Source organism: Eretmochelys imbricata, chromosome 11 (genome assembly GCF_965152235.1).
Source record: "Eretmochelys imbricata isolate rEreImb1 chromosome 11, rEreImb1.hap1, whole genome shotgun sequence".
Classification (NCBI taxonomy): Eukaryota; Metazoa; Chordata; order Testudines; family Cheloniidae; genus Eretmochelys; species Eretmochelys imbricata.
In genome coordinates, this window is record NC_135582.1 from 63,504,577 (window position 1) to 63,519,407 (window position 14,831).

The 14,831-nt window shown below is 46.2% G+C and overlaps 1 protein-coding gene across 9 annotated transcripts; it reads right to left on the bottom strand.

The window, feature by feature from the left end:
• Positions 1–619: 619 nt before the first annotated feature.
• Positions 620–9,719, bottom strand: METTL21A (methyltransferase 21A, HSPA lysine). Of its 9 annotated transcripts, none has more exons than XM_077830153.1 (4): positions 9,684–9,719; positions 7,860–8,036; positions 6,272–6,383; positions 620–3,363 (listed from the first exon to the last, which is right to left on the bottom strand). In XM_077830153.1, the coding sequence occupies exons 2-4, from the start codon at positions 8,016–8,018 to the stop codon at positions 2,966–2,968; spliced, it is 669 nt and encodes a 222-aa protein (XP_077686279.1). In that variant the 5' UTR covers positions 8,019–8,036; positions 9,684–9,719; the 3' UTR covers positions 620–2,965. The 9 variants fall into 9 exon arrangements, with proteins under 9 accessions (XP_077686279.1, XP_077686277.1, XP_077686281.1 ...); XM_077830151.1 differs by having other exon boundaries at positions 7,860–9,340; positions 9,684–9,708; XM_077830155.1 differs by lacking the exon at positions 9,684–9,719 and adding an exon at positions 9,434–9,645.
• Between the last annotated feature and the right edge of the window lie 5,112 nt (positions 9,720–14,831).

The following is a 14,831-nucleotide window of genomic DNA, read 5'->3' on the forward strand; positions in this document are numbered from 1 at the left end:
ACAGATGATTTAGCCACAAACAAATTAGGGTAGAGAATCAAATGTAGGGCTGGAAGAGACCTCCAGAGGCATCTAGTCCAGTTCTATGAATTGAGGCAGGACCAAGTAAACCTAGACCAGAGGTTGTCAACCTGTGGTCTGCAGACCACCAGTGGTCCGCGAGCTCCATTCAGGTGGTCCGTGGATAGTTCCCTCTAAGGTGCGCACCTGGGCAGCCGCACACAAGAGAATGAAGAACCACCCCCCTAATTAGTGTAGCCGGACAGGCGTGGCTCCACTAATTAGGTGCCTGGACCATGGAGAAGACGCACACGTAAAGTGAGGTGGTGGACTTGGGGGGGGAATAGGGCGTAGGTGGGAGGGGACAGTGGAGTGAGAAGAGGGGTTGGGGGGAATTTGGGACGTGCAGGGCTGCGGTGGCCAGAGAAAGAGCTGACTTTCCCCAGCTCCAGGGCTGCCGGGGAGAGACCCCCCCTCCTTTCCAGCCTCAGCTCTGTGGCTGGGGAGAGACCCTCCTCCTTCCCAGCCCCAGCTTGGGGGCTGCCGTGGCGGGGGAGAGAGGGCACATCCATCACATTAGAAAGGTAAGACTACGGATATTAAAATACGAGTTGTGTGCTTTTATTTGTAGAACAAAAAAACGTTTATTATTAAGGGTTTTTTTTTTTAATGTAGCGCTTTTATCCAAAGTGATTTACAATAGTTAGCTAACAGTACAAATAACATTTGGAAAGATTATTAAGTGGTCCACCGAGACCCTCAGCAATTTTCAAGTGGGCCGTGAAAAAAAAAAATAAAAAAAGTTTGAGAACCACTGACCGAGACCATCCATGACAGGTGTTTGTCCAACCTGTTCTTAAAAAACCTCCCATGATGGGGATTCCACAACCTCCCTTGAAAGCCTGTTCCAGAGCTCAACAACCCTGACAAAGTGTTTCCTAATCTCTAACCTAAATCTCCCTGGCTGCAGATTAAGCCCATTACTTCCTGTCCTACATTCAGCAGACATGGAGAACAATTCATCACCATCCTCTTTATGAGAGCCCTCAACCTATTTGAAAACTTATCAGGTCAGAATAATAGAAGGAGTTTCATGACAATGATGTAACTGAGGTGGTGATGCTTAGAACACTATGCTGTAACCGTTCTTTGAGACCCAAAGGCTGACTAGGTCTTTAAAAATCCATTTGTCTTGATCTCACAATATCCCTTCTTTTTGTGCATGCTCATGGGTGCACACACACCAAGGAATGTTCACTCTCTGTGTGAATCTTAACATTTCTTGCTCTAAAAATCACCCTGCTATTTGGCATATCCTGCTATTGACAGGACTTCAGTGTCAAAGTTCCTACAGCCGGCGGGAAAAAATGAAAAAAAAAAACAACCCAACCACAAAATTTAAAAATTGTTTCAGTTTAGCAGGGCTTTTTAAAATGTTCATGAAATGTTTTTTTTGAAAACGTTCAAACTCTTGTTTGTTTTCCCCTCACTTTTTCCTTTCTGCTTCTGAGTGTCCACGGTTTCAGATTTTTGGACACTTTTCCTTTTTCTTAGTCCTGGTCTACATTGAAAAATTACGCTGACCTAGCTACATTGCTCAGGGCTGCGAAAAATGTCATGCCTGGAGCACCACAGCAACCTACCCCCGGAGTAGACGCAGCTAGGTCATCAGAAGGGACACCACACACCCTCCCTAGGAGCCTGGTGGGAGTGGGAGGACCCGGGCTCACGTTCGCACTTTAAGGTTTGGGGAGAGCAAGGATAACAGGGAGGCAAAAGCTCCACCCCATAGGACATAGCTACCACTTTCTGTTAATGTAGGAAGTGTCCATATTACAACACTAAGGTGGCATAGCAGCAGCTGGCCCTTTAAGGAGAGGTGGGCCTAAGTCCTCCAGTGACAAGCCTAATTTGCCTCCCCAGGTGAGAAAATGATTTTGGTCATGTGACAGGAAAGTCATGGGACTAAGTCAGGCCAAGCCTAGGGATATATAAGGGAGAGGCCTCGGGGACACTAGGAAGTTGCTGGATAAAGAAGTCAACCAGCACACAACCCCAGGATGGAGGACTGTGAGATCCCAGACTTGCAAGGTAAGTTACAGGCTGGGGAGGCCAAACTTTAAAGCTACAGTCGCAAGGAGGACTCAGACCCTAAATCTGAAGATGAGTAGAAAGGAAGCTTTGTGGGAGTTTAATTATATTCAACGAATTAGACCCCAGGAGAAGAGGAATACTGTTTCAAAGACTTTGCTTATGACTGAATTATTTTAGCAGAACTCAGAGGGAAACTGAGGCAGGGTGCCTACAGGGCTGCCCTAGGCCACAATGGGGTGTCCTGGGACAGTTACTTGTCTCTACACTGTTTAGTTTACATTTTTCCCCACTCGAACTTTCCAAAGTTGAGGGAGCTTTGAAAAGTTACAGCAAGGAAAGAGAGAAAAAATGAGGGAAAAATAGACAAAGTGAAAGGGAAATCCCTCAACATCCTTCATTCTATTCTGTTCAGTGCAAAAATGGGGAGAAAAGAGGAGGAAAACCCCCAAATCTGATATTTTGAAACACTTTCAATTTACAAGAACTAAAAGGAAAATGTTCATTTTGAAACAAAAAAAATGTTCGTAATTTTCTGTCAACCAACTGAACAACCTTCATGAAATAATATATTCCTGCAAAACAGCTGTTTTCAATTAAACCCTATTTTTCACAGGGAAAAAGTTGAAACCAAATGACCTTTTCTAAGCTCACTCAGTGATAACGAGAATGTTGACAATGAGCCTTATACACATGAGAAGGGCGGAGCATACAACCTTCAAATGTGCTCAGATACCATGGCGACAGATGTGGCATAAGAGGCTAGATGGATCCTTTTGAAATTAAGCTCATCAGTACAAGTTACAGTATATGTAGTAGAAATAATAGTAGCAAACCTTCAGGTAGTGTTTGATATTAGAGAAAAGAAATGCAGTCAAAAGTCTTCCTTGTGAATGCTCCTCTGCGCTTTGAATACACGTACATCTTTACTGGGATCGTAGTGGATCTCACGTACCGAAAATCGTCCCTCCAGCATCTCCAGGAAATTCTGATCCCGTTGATAGCGAATCCGACATGATAACAGAATAACAGTATGTTCTGAGCACAAGTGCTCCAGTGTCTGAAGCAGATCCGCAAAGGTGTCTTCCAGATAAATTATGTCTGCGCCCAGGATAAAGTCAAACTTTCCTGGCGCGAAGTTCCCCAAGTTTCTTCCCCAAGTCAGTTCCTTTACCACGGCTCTTGGCTGGAGGTCAGGAGGTAAGTTAGCCTGAACGTTTGACTCGAGAAATTCCAGTGCAGCTTCCCTGTCTGTGATGGTGACATGAGCACCTGTGTGGCACAAGGAGTGTAAGTCTCAAGACAAATAACTGTTGCCCACCGATACAGCTTTTGGAATATAATGGTTTAAGGGACGCAACTTCGAGTTCCCATTAAGAGTTAACAAAATTACTGAACAACAATGAAAACATTTACTGAGCTGCTTGATTTTAAGTCAACTGACACTTGGAATATTTAGTTTTATTTATGTTTAATGGTAAAAATAGTACTATCAGATCAAAATTGTTTTTGGAATAAATGACTATTTCTTTTTAGAAAGACGGAGCCAATTGCTTTCTGTCTTTCTATGAGGAAACTACAGAATAAATTGTGGGAGATTATTATAAAAAAGTCTCACTGATTTTTGCCCTGGTGTAGGATCAGATTACCCCTAGGGATCCAGACAGAGCAGATGGGTGACTGAAGAGCCTTAGCCGCAGCTGGTTTTTTCAATGGATGTTTAAGTTAATGGTTGTGATAGTTTATTTGAATTTGGGCAGAGTTTTAAATTATAACGGGGTTCAAAAGAAAATCAGATAAGTTCCTGGACGATTGATCCATCAATGACTATTAGCCAAGATGGTCAAGAACACAACCCCATGCTCTGGGTGTCCCCAGCATGATGGCCAGAAGTGGGAGTGGACAACAGGGGTGGATCATTCAATGACTGTCTCTTCTGTTCATTCCCTCTGAAGCACCGCATTGGCCATTGTCGGAAGACACAATGCTGGGCTAGATGAACCATTGGTCTGACCCAGCATAGCCGTTCTTATCTTATAATTTAATAAATATTTGATTAGTTTTTTCACCCCCATTTTAAAAGGAAATCTGCCATAGTGGCTAGAATTTATCTCTACAGAGACATTACACTTGAATATAGTCATGTTTTAGTTCAATGAGATATGATCGGCATGGCAAGTTTAGACTCTACACAAATGTGTGTGCTGTCTGCTCTAGACTATAGAATTGTGCTAGTTAACACATGTTAAAGATGACTTAACATTTAAGAATTGACACACCGGAGCAGATCCTCAGACAGGATAAACTGTCATAACTCCACTGACTTCAATGGGGTCAGAGTCAGATCACTCCCACCCCACTTCTACACCTATGTAAATTAGCAGAAGAACTCATTGGCCTAATGAGAGTTTTACCATTGACTTAATTAACTACACTGAGTACAGAACTAGGCTAAACTGAATGCTTTTGAAAATCCCCACCTAGGGCTCCAATCAAATCCACCTTCACAGATCCAAGTGCACGATCAAATCCTACGGCTACAGCAAAGGTAAGGAAAAAAATAAGATGGGGGGGGGAGGTGTCATTTTAGCGTATGCGTAACATGCCTCCGGTGGCATGTGACCAGGATTCATCCCTGAATTTGGTCCGCAGATTGGATCATTAGCTTCCCCGCTTGGACTGGGCACCGAGGGGGAGTGCGACATGAATCCTGATCCATGCCCCCCCAGGGGAGGCCTGGGGAAATAATGTATTTTTAACACACACCGTGCAGGAATTAATTACAGTTAGAACAAGTGAGTTTCTCAGATAAAGAAGGCGCTAGTTTTAAAATCATCAAATACTGGTTGCTTTTCAAATGAAAATCAAACTAATATTAGTTAATGTTAGGGGAACTGAGCATTTGTCAAGAGTTGTCGGTGCTCAGGCAAAGGAGTCCTGGGCTACATTTACTCTTAATCTGTGCTACCGCTAGGGTGTTGAAATAAACAATGAGTGAATACAGCAGGAAGCAAAGCTAGGGCTGTGAGATACCAGACTTATCACTGGCCCCACTCTTGGTCTAACGATGCCATGACTCACTAGCACCCATTGTAAAGGGGAGGCAGCACAGCACAGTGGATGGGACATCAGACTAGATCAGGAGACCTGAGTTCTGTTCCTGGCCCTGCCACTGGGTGACTGACAGAACCTGGCCAAGTTGCTTAATTGCTCTGTGCCTCAGTTTCCCTGCCTGCAAAAACAGGGTTAATAACGCATATGCATCTTTGTAAAGTGCTTTGCTATCTGTTGATGGAGCTCACTGTACAAAATGTGAAGTATTAATAAAGCTGAAGGACATAAGCACAGCATTTTTTCCCTGCGGGAGAATAGCTACAGAAAAGAAAGGGATGCCACTGACAGGCCGTCCCTAGCTATTTTGGTGCCCTATGATGCCCCCCCCCCCCCGTGGGGGGGCTGTGTGAGGCCCCAGGCCTCCACAGAGGGAAGCAGGGGAGGCTGGCCCCAGGCCTCTGCTGGGGGGCTGCGTGGGGCCCCGCCCCAGGCCTCCATGGGGGATGGCTACTTCCTGCAGGAAGTGGAGTGACCTGGCCCCAGCCTGCTCCACTCCCCTGGCTCCCAGCCGTGCTGCCGGCGAGTGCTGGGGGGCGGTTCCCCCTTTCCCCCCAAACCTGGGAGCCAGGGGAGCGGAGCAGGCTGGGGCCGGGTCACTCTACTTCCCGGTGAGTGCAGGCCCCCCTGCTTCTGGAGTCCTCGGGGGAGTGGGGGCGGGGCTGGGGCGGAGCAGGGGTGGGGGCCATGGGGAAGAGGTGGGGCAGAGGCTGGAGCAGCACGCAGCTGTGCAGGGCACCAGGAAATGTGGTGCCCCAAATTTCCTGCTGCCCTACGCAGCTGCCTGCTTTGCGTATGGGTAAAGACGGCCCTGGCCACTGAGCTCACCGCCATGGAAACAGCAGGCGGCCTTAAGGGGGTTCTACTCTGAAGCAACCTGTTGTAGCACCATCACCACAATAAATAACGCAGGAGGCTTTAAAGCCGAAGAAGAAAGGAGGATGAGCCACAGATGAAACATCACAGTAACCGTCACATAGCGTGGCTGTTAACTTACACAGCAACCCTGTCACCTATGTGTGAATTTTACAGCGGTACCAATTCCTTAAAGAAAAATAAAAAAACTTACCCAATAACGTGGCCACTATTCCCAGCAATCCAGTTCCTGCTCCTAGTTCAATCACTGAGCGCCCTTGTAGATCAATACTTCCCATCTCCAGATAAGTACACAGGACTACAGCCTGAACCAAGAGACAGGACTAATTAAGAATTGGGGATCATTTTAGTGATGCCAGATCACAGTATTTCTGATTGAAACCAGTAGAGAAGGTTGCAAGAAAGGTGTGGACAATCAAGCACCTCAAGTCTGCAGGTATACTTCGCCATCCGTGTTATACAAAGGCTGACGGGAGGCAGAAAGGAATATCCAAACTATCAATCCTGCAAAGGAGGTTAAAATAATGACATGGGATGGTTTCTCCATTAAATCCAAAACACAACAGAAGGAAGCAGAAAAAGAAACAGTTGCACTAAGAAAAGAAAAGCAGGATTTTTGTTGATGCAAAAAATTAATGCAAAATTGCAGAACTGTTGAGAGGCACCATTGCCCTTTATCGTACTTCTTACATCTTTCCAAAACCTTTTGGTTTAATCTTGGTACGCATGCTCTTCCATAGTGTGCGTGAAGGTCAAGCAGTTGAGTGTAATGGATTAAGAGCACTTCTATTTAAGTACAAAGTAAATCCAATGTGAGCTACTGTTAAGCAAGGTCCCACACCCAAATCATGACTTTGCAAGAGCATCTGCTATAGAAAATTCTGTCTCACCAGTATCCTTAGGAATAGGATGATAGCTGTGTTAGCGTATATGCTCCAATTAATGCGAGCAGTTCAACTGCCAAACTCATTATTTATGACCAGAGAGAGGGGCATGATTTAGTGGTCAAAGTACAGGTCTAGGACCCAGGTACAGCTAAACACCAACACAAACCCAACCATTGACGACTCCTGTGCTTTGGGTTCTCTAGCTACAACATGACACTACTTAACTATCTCATCAAGGTGGTATGGGGATTAGTGGCTGCCCAGCGCTTTGAAGATTAAAAGAGCTATGCAAATACGAAGTATTATTTTATTATTATTAAGACCTGGTTAAAAAAAAATGGGAAAACAACTTTGTGATAAATCTTGAAAGAGGCCCTATTTCCCAAAGTCTTTCATGATCTTTTTTTCCAAAATGTTAAACTTTCTATTGCAATAATTGTCAACATTTTTCATTTACCAAAAAGTGAATTTTCTTACTGAAAACAGGAGTTTCCAGTACACTAGCAATCTAACAAAAAAAAAATTCTAAAAATATTGAACATTTAGATCAAATTATTAATTTTTAAATGTTGCAGAAAATTGTGAAAATGGAAAGTTTTGATCATGCCAACAATGTACCATAAAAAGGTTTTTTTTTAAATATAAAAAGAGCACTTTTCAATTGGGGGAAAAAACTTCTCATGCAGAGAATTTGCAGCCAGCTCTCCTAAGCTGCTGGGCATGTATTTCACCTCTCTGTAAAATGGAAATAATTGTACTGGCCTCCTTTGTAAAGAGTTTTGAAGTGTACTGACGAAAGACACTACACAAAAGCTCAGTATTATTTGGGGTTGGACTTGAAACAGACACATATTCTGCACAAATTGAAAATATATTTATTTTAATCATACATACGGCATCCCATACGACTGCAGCTACACCCAGTTGCTTCCAGTTTTGTTTGATTTGGATTGTGTGGTTGGCAAAATGATACACAGACGAAGATTTATGGAACTTCTGCAATCCCCAGACCGCACTGTCATCATAGGGAACCAACGCCATTTTATTATCCATCTATCAAATCTCTCTGACCTATGGAACAAGGGAGAACAAGTCTATGTGAAACCTCAGTGAGAAAAGAACATCTGTTTTGTCCTCTCAAACTAATTTGGCTTGTTTTAAATAATGAGGGAGATTCCAAATACCGTTTTGGATCCTAATAATTCACTCGTTGTTTAGCTACAGTGGAACAGCTTCAACGAGAGACTGAAGGAGTCCCACGCGAGACTTTCCCTTAGCTCGGTGGTTATGGCATTCACCTAAGGAATTTGACCACCTCTTCTCTCACTCAGCTGGAGGGGAGACTTGAACTGGTGGTCTCCTGCATCCCAGTTGAGTATCCTAACCTCTGGGCTAAAAGTGGAGGAAGAAGGCATTCCTCTCCCTCTCTGTTTTGTGTAAACTCACCTGTAGGGGCTCATGCAGTAGGTGCTCTCTGAGCACACTTACCAAATAGGCCCCTCAGGTGAGTTAGACAGAGGAATGCCGATATTTCCCGGTTCACATCATCAAAGCAGCTGTTTGCGTAAAATTCTTTGAATAAGATGGCAAGACAGGGTGACAAATGTGGAAGTGTTTAATCCTGCTGGTATGTCATTCACGGGAACGTTGATTAGTAAGAAAAGATTTAGGTGGCTTGGACATGTGAAGCAAATGCCGGACTACAGGATCCCGAAGAGCGTGCTGTACTCTGAAGCTCGCGGAAGGCCTAGAAAGAAAGGCAGACTGCTGCGCAGATTTCGGGGTGCTTGCAAAGAGAACTTAGAATCCTTTGGAATCTCTGTGGATGATTGGGAAAGGAACGCAGAGTGCCGCTCTGGTTGATGGGGTCAGCTTGTAGATGGGTCGAAGCATTGCGAGGTGGACCGGATCAAGCTTTGTGGATGACCGGCGACAGAGAAGGAAAGAATCTGCTGCTTGGATGCAGAGCGTTGCTCCTGCGTGGGTGTGCCCTGCTGGTGGACGCAGCGGTCACTAGCCCATTGGACTCAGCAGCCACCAAAGAACTCCTTGGCGCATACGCCATGCTCTGTAAAGACCGCTGGTACCACTGACTGATTGAACCCGCTGGAGACGGCAGTCTAGGTTCCCTGCCCTAAACTGTCATGCCTTCTGATGATGCTCAGTCCCCTGTACTCCTGGGAATCCCATCACCCACTCTGGTGGGTGGAACAAAGACAGCTTAATACCACAACGGTTTCAGACCGAGCATGAGGAATACTACTGGAGGCTGCAGGAGGAATTCAAGGAGAAGGTAACTGATCCCCTGCGGAATTTGGCCGGGCCGTTGGGAGTAATGCTAACTCCTCTAAGAATGCCCAGGTCTCGGCCAAACCCTGCAACAGGAAAGAAAACAGAGAGTGTGTGTGGCGGGGGGGGGGAAGGTGAGCGTAATCTGTGGGGCTCTGTACGGCAAGGGAGATCTGTACCTGGCTGCGGCGTCCCCGCCCGCCCGGCCTGTCCCCAGTGGGCACCAGGGACGCGCTCGGGGCGGCCCACGCGCGCGATCCCACGCAGGGCTGCAAACGCCCTTGCACCGCAGTGAGCCCGCAGCGCCCTTTGCCCGCCGTGCACACGCTGGGGGGGGGGGCGGCCCCACTGGAGACGCGCCCCCTCCCCGGTGCAAGCGAGCCCCGGGGCCGCGAGGATCCCTTGCTGCACCCGGGGCCGGGGACTCACCCGCCACCGCCTCGCTGCAGGCCGCGCTGCGCCCCGGCCACCCCCGCCCCTTAAAGGGGCGGTGTCGCTCCCTGCTCCGCCCGCCGCAGGGGGAGCTGGCCCCGCAGGGGAGGAGGCCGCTGGTTTAATGGGGGGTCCCCAAGGGTTAAAAAATGCTGCAATGGTCGCGGTGGCTGCAGTGAGTCGGGGGGGGGGGCAGGATTCCCTGCTCCCGCGTGGGGCCAGACCCCCCCATGTCTGAACGCAGCCTCTCCCTTCCTTGGGGGAGAGGGCACAGCTCCCCCCAAGCCTCCAGTGGCCCTGATCGAGGGGGATGATAATTTATGTGCATTCCTGTGGCATAAGGGAGTCCTGGGCCAGGGCCCCAGCGCGCCAGGTACTGGACAAACCAGAGCGGAGAGACAGTGCCTGCCCCAAAGAGTTTACAGTCTAAGGGTTGGGCCAGGCAGGCGGGGGAGTGCGAGGGAGCGCTGAGATGGTGGACGCAATAGTCCAGGGTGGTCCCCTAGGCTTCTGGCTGCAAGCCCAACGTTGCCATGCTGGCAGCTAGTTGGAGACAAACTGGGATTTGTTCTGAAAGGGTGGAATAAATTGAAGCCTTTTTGAAATCGAAAGCCTCTGAAATATTTCCTTTTTGAGAGTTGGCAAACATCCAGCCTTCCTAAGGCCTGTTGCTTTACACACTGTTTGCACTAGTATAACTATGTTGGTTATGGGTGTGATTTTTTTCCCCCTGGTATAGTGATACCAGTACAACCTAGAGTGGGCACTGTTATACCCGTATAAAGGTGCCTTGTACTGGTGAAATGTATTTCTTTTCCCAGGTGGAAGTTATAAGCACTTTTATACTGGTATAACTGCGTCCACACTGGGTGGGCGGGTATTACACTGCTTTAACTATAGTGGTACAGTTAAAGCAATACAGCTTTGGTGTGTTGACAATCTTTACTGTTTTATCCCTCAGAAAACACTCCAATAAATAGAGTTAAGGTTTTAAGGGTGTGATTTAATATACATGTTGTTTAATAAAAGGAGGACTTGTGGCACCTTAGAGACTAACCAATTTATTTGAGCATAAGCTTTCGTGAGCTACAGCTCACTTCATCGGATGCCACAAGTACTCCTTTTCTTTTTGCGAATACAGACTAACACGGCTGCTACTCTGAAACCTGTTATTTAATAGTAATTATAGCTGGTCTGAAAATGCTTTCTTTCTGGATATAAAGCGGTAGGTTTCTTGCGCTACTGCTAAAAGAATGCTAAACTAGCTCTATGGGCTACACATGGGGAGATTTTGAGTTTACAGCAAAATATCAAAAACTGAACTATTTTGAATCCGAAATGCCCACACTATACTTATGGGAGTTGTCCTCTATAGACGGAACTCCTCAGCCGGACTACATCTCCCTGATACACCACAATCTTTCCTGTGGTGAGGCCATGTGTCGGGGCAGTTGCATGACCATGGTGTATCATGGGAGATGTAGTCTGGCTGGGGGCCCATTGAGGAGGAAGGGAATATGAACCACCAGGGCAGCATTTTAGAATTAAAATATTAGGGGTTTTGTCCAGAATATTTCAGTTTGGGGCCAAACCCCCCCCCCTTTCTTTTTTTTTTTAAATCTGATATTCAGGGTTTGGGATTTTTTATTTTACAAAAAAATCAAAATTTTTCAAGGTGCACAGTTATTTTTCTTTGAAACATTTTGTTTAGTTGGCAGTCTGTTTTTCTGTCAATCTGTTTTTCTGTCAGAAAATTTTCAGCTATCCCTAATAATGTAATTTATATATAATGTGGGCAAGCTAAGATTTATTATTTCCTTAACTGTCCATTGCCTTGCTTTAAATAGCCTGAGTTTGGTAGGCCAGTGTTTCCCAAACGTGGGGCACCACTTGTGCAGGGAAAGCCCCTGGTAGGCCGGGCCGGTTTGTTTACCTGCCACATCTGCAGGTTCGGCCGATCGCGGCTCCCACTGGCTGCAGTTCGCTGTGCGCGGCCAATGGAGGCTGCAGGAAATGGCGCGGGCCGAGGGACGTACCTGCCTGTTTGCATTTGCACGGCTATGAACATGACCTAAGCACCTGGAAGTTTTCATTACTCATATCTAAATAGTTCTTGGGTAACCACAGTTGACCATTACTGCAGCACTGAACTTTTAGCTTATCTTGGTCAAAGCATATCTCAGGATTGGAAGATGCTCTGCATAGTGGCTGTTTGGTGTAAATGTCCCTGCAGAGTTGTTTGTGTAGGGGGTTTCTGTCCATCTTATCCCGTTTCTGTTCAAACGCTACTTGTTTAGCCTAGGAAAGCAATAGGACCTGACATACTGCGTCTCTCTTTTTCCATCTTCAATATCCGGTTATGTGGAGCCTAATCCAAGGCCCACTGAAGCCATTGGGTGTCTTCACATCGATTTCATTGAGCTGTGGGTCTGGCCTTTATGGCACAGACTAGGTCTATCCCCTGAAAAGATACAGAATCAGATTCTTAAATGAGATCCCTCGGGCAGTGCAAATGAGACAGAATCTAGCTGTGAAGGGGCAGCAGGGAATTGCCTTGGTGTAGGGAAACTCCCTGTGATGTTGCACTCCATATGTTAATGGAAATATGCTTATGAGTGTAAATATAATATAACTGGAATATGCTTTATGCAAAAGGTCTCTTGTAAAGTGTCATTACAAAGTTTATAATCTACTGAGTGTGTTCATCCTATTTGTATCAATGTATCATTCTTGTACGATGAAGTCAGCTGTTGCTCATGAAAGCTTATGCTCCGATAAATTTGTTAGTCTCTAAGAAAAGGAGTACTTGTGGCACCTTAGAGACTAACCAATTTATTTGAGCATAAGCTTTCGTGAGCTACAGCTCACTTCATCAGATGCATACCGTGGAAACTGCAGCAGACTTTATATATATACAGAGAATATGAAACAATACCTCCTCCCACCCCACTGTCCTGCTGGTAATAGCTTATCAAAAGTAATCATCAGGTTAGGCCATTTCCAGCACAAATCCAGGTTTTCTCACCCTCCACCCCCCCACACACAAATTCACTCTCCTGCTGGTGATAGCCCATCCAAAGTGACAACTCTTTACACAATGTGCATGATAAACAAGTTAGGCCATTTCCTGCACAAATCCAGGTTCTCTCACTCCCTCACCCCCCTCCAAAAACCCACCCCCATACACACACAAACTCACTCTCCTGCTGGTAATAGCTCATCCAAACTGACCACTCTCCAAGTTTAAATCCAAGTTAAACCAGAACATCTGGGGGGGGGGAGGGGGTAGGAAAAAACAAGAGGAAATAGGCTACCTTGCATAATGACTTAGCCACTCCCAGTCTCTATTTAAGCCTAAATTAATAGTATCCAATTTGCAAATGAATTCCAATTCAGCAGTTTCTCGCTGGAGTCTGGATTAGAAGTTATTTTGTTTTAAGATAGCGACCTTCATGTCAGTGATTGCGTGACCAGAGAGATTGAAGTGTTCTCCGACTGGTTTATGAATGTTATAATTCTTGACATCTGATTTGTGTCCATTTATTCTTTTACGTAGAGACTGTCCAGTTTGACCAATGTACATGGCAGAGGGGCGTTGCTGGCACATGATGGCATAAATCACATTGGTGGATGTGCAGGTGAACGAGCCTCTGATAGTGTGGCTGATGTTATTAGGCCCTGTGATGGTGTCCCCTGAATAGATATGTGGGCACAATTGGCAACGGGCTTTGTTGCAAGGATAAGTTCCTGGGTTAGTGGTTCTGTTGTGTGGTATGTGGTTGTTGGTGAGTATTTGCTTCAGGTTGCGGGGCTGTCTGTAGGCAAGGACTGGCCTGTCTCCCAAGATTTGTGAGAGTGTTGGGTCATCCTTTAGGATAGGTTGTAGATCCTTAATAATGCGTTGGAGGGGTTTTAGTTGGGGGCTGAAGGTGACGGCTAGTGGCGTTCTGTTATTTTCTTTGTTAGGCCTGTCCTGTAGTAGGTAACTTCTGGGAACTCTTCTGGCTCTATCAATCTGTTTCTTTACTTCCGCAGGTGGGTACTGTAGTTGTAAGAAAGCTTGACAGAGATCTTGTAGGTGTTTGTCTCTGTCTGAGGGGTTGGAGCAAATGCGGTTGTATCGCAGAGCTTGGCTGTAGACGATGGATCGTGTGGTGTGGTCAGGGTGAAAGCTGGAGGCATGCAGGTAGGAATAGTGGTCAGTAGGTTTCCGGTATAGGGTGGTGTTTATGTGACCATTGTTTATTAGCACTGTAGTGTCCAGGAAGTGGATCTCTTGTGTGGACTGGACCAGGCTGAGGTTGGTGGTGGGATGGAAATTGTTGAAATCATGGTGGAATTCCTCAAGGGCTTCTTTTCCATGGGTCCAGATGATGAAGATGTCATCAATATAGCGCAAGTAGAGTAGGGGCTTTAGGGGACGAGAGCTGAGGAAGCGTTGTTCTAAATCAGCCATAAAAATGTTGGCATACTGTGGGGCCATGCGGGTACCCATAGCAGTGCCGCTGATCTGAAGGTATACATTGTCCCCAGATGTGAAATAGTTATGGGTAAGGACAAAGTCACAAAGTTCAGCCACCAGGTTAGCCGTGACATTATCGGGGATAGTGTTCCTGATGGCTTGTAGTCCATCTTTGTGTGGAATGTTGGTGTAGAGGGCTTCTACATCCATAGTGGCCAGGATGGTGTTATCAGGAAGATCACCGATGGATTGAAGTTTCCTCAGGAAGTCAGTGGTGTCTCGAAGGTAGCTGGGAGCGCTGGTAGCGTAGGGCCTGAGGAGGGAGTCTACATAGCTAGACAATCCTGCTGTCAGGGTGCCAATGCCTGAAATGATGGGGTGCCCAGGATTTCCAGGTTTATGGATCTTGGGTAGTAGATAGAATATCCCAGGTCGGGGTTCCAGGGGTGTGTCTGTGCGGATTTGATCTTGTGCTTTTTCAGGAAGTTTCTTGAGCAAATGCTGTAGTTGCTTTTGGTAACTCTCAGTGGGATCATAGGGTAATGGCTTGTAGAAACTCGTGTTGGAGAGCTGCCGAGCAGCCTCTTGTTCATATTCCGACCTATTCATGATGACAACAGCACCTCCTTTGTCAGCCTTTTTGATTATGATGTCAGAGTTGTTTCTGAGGCTGTGGATGGCAT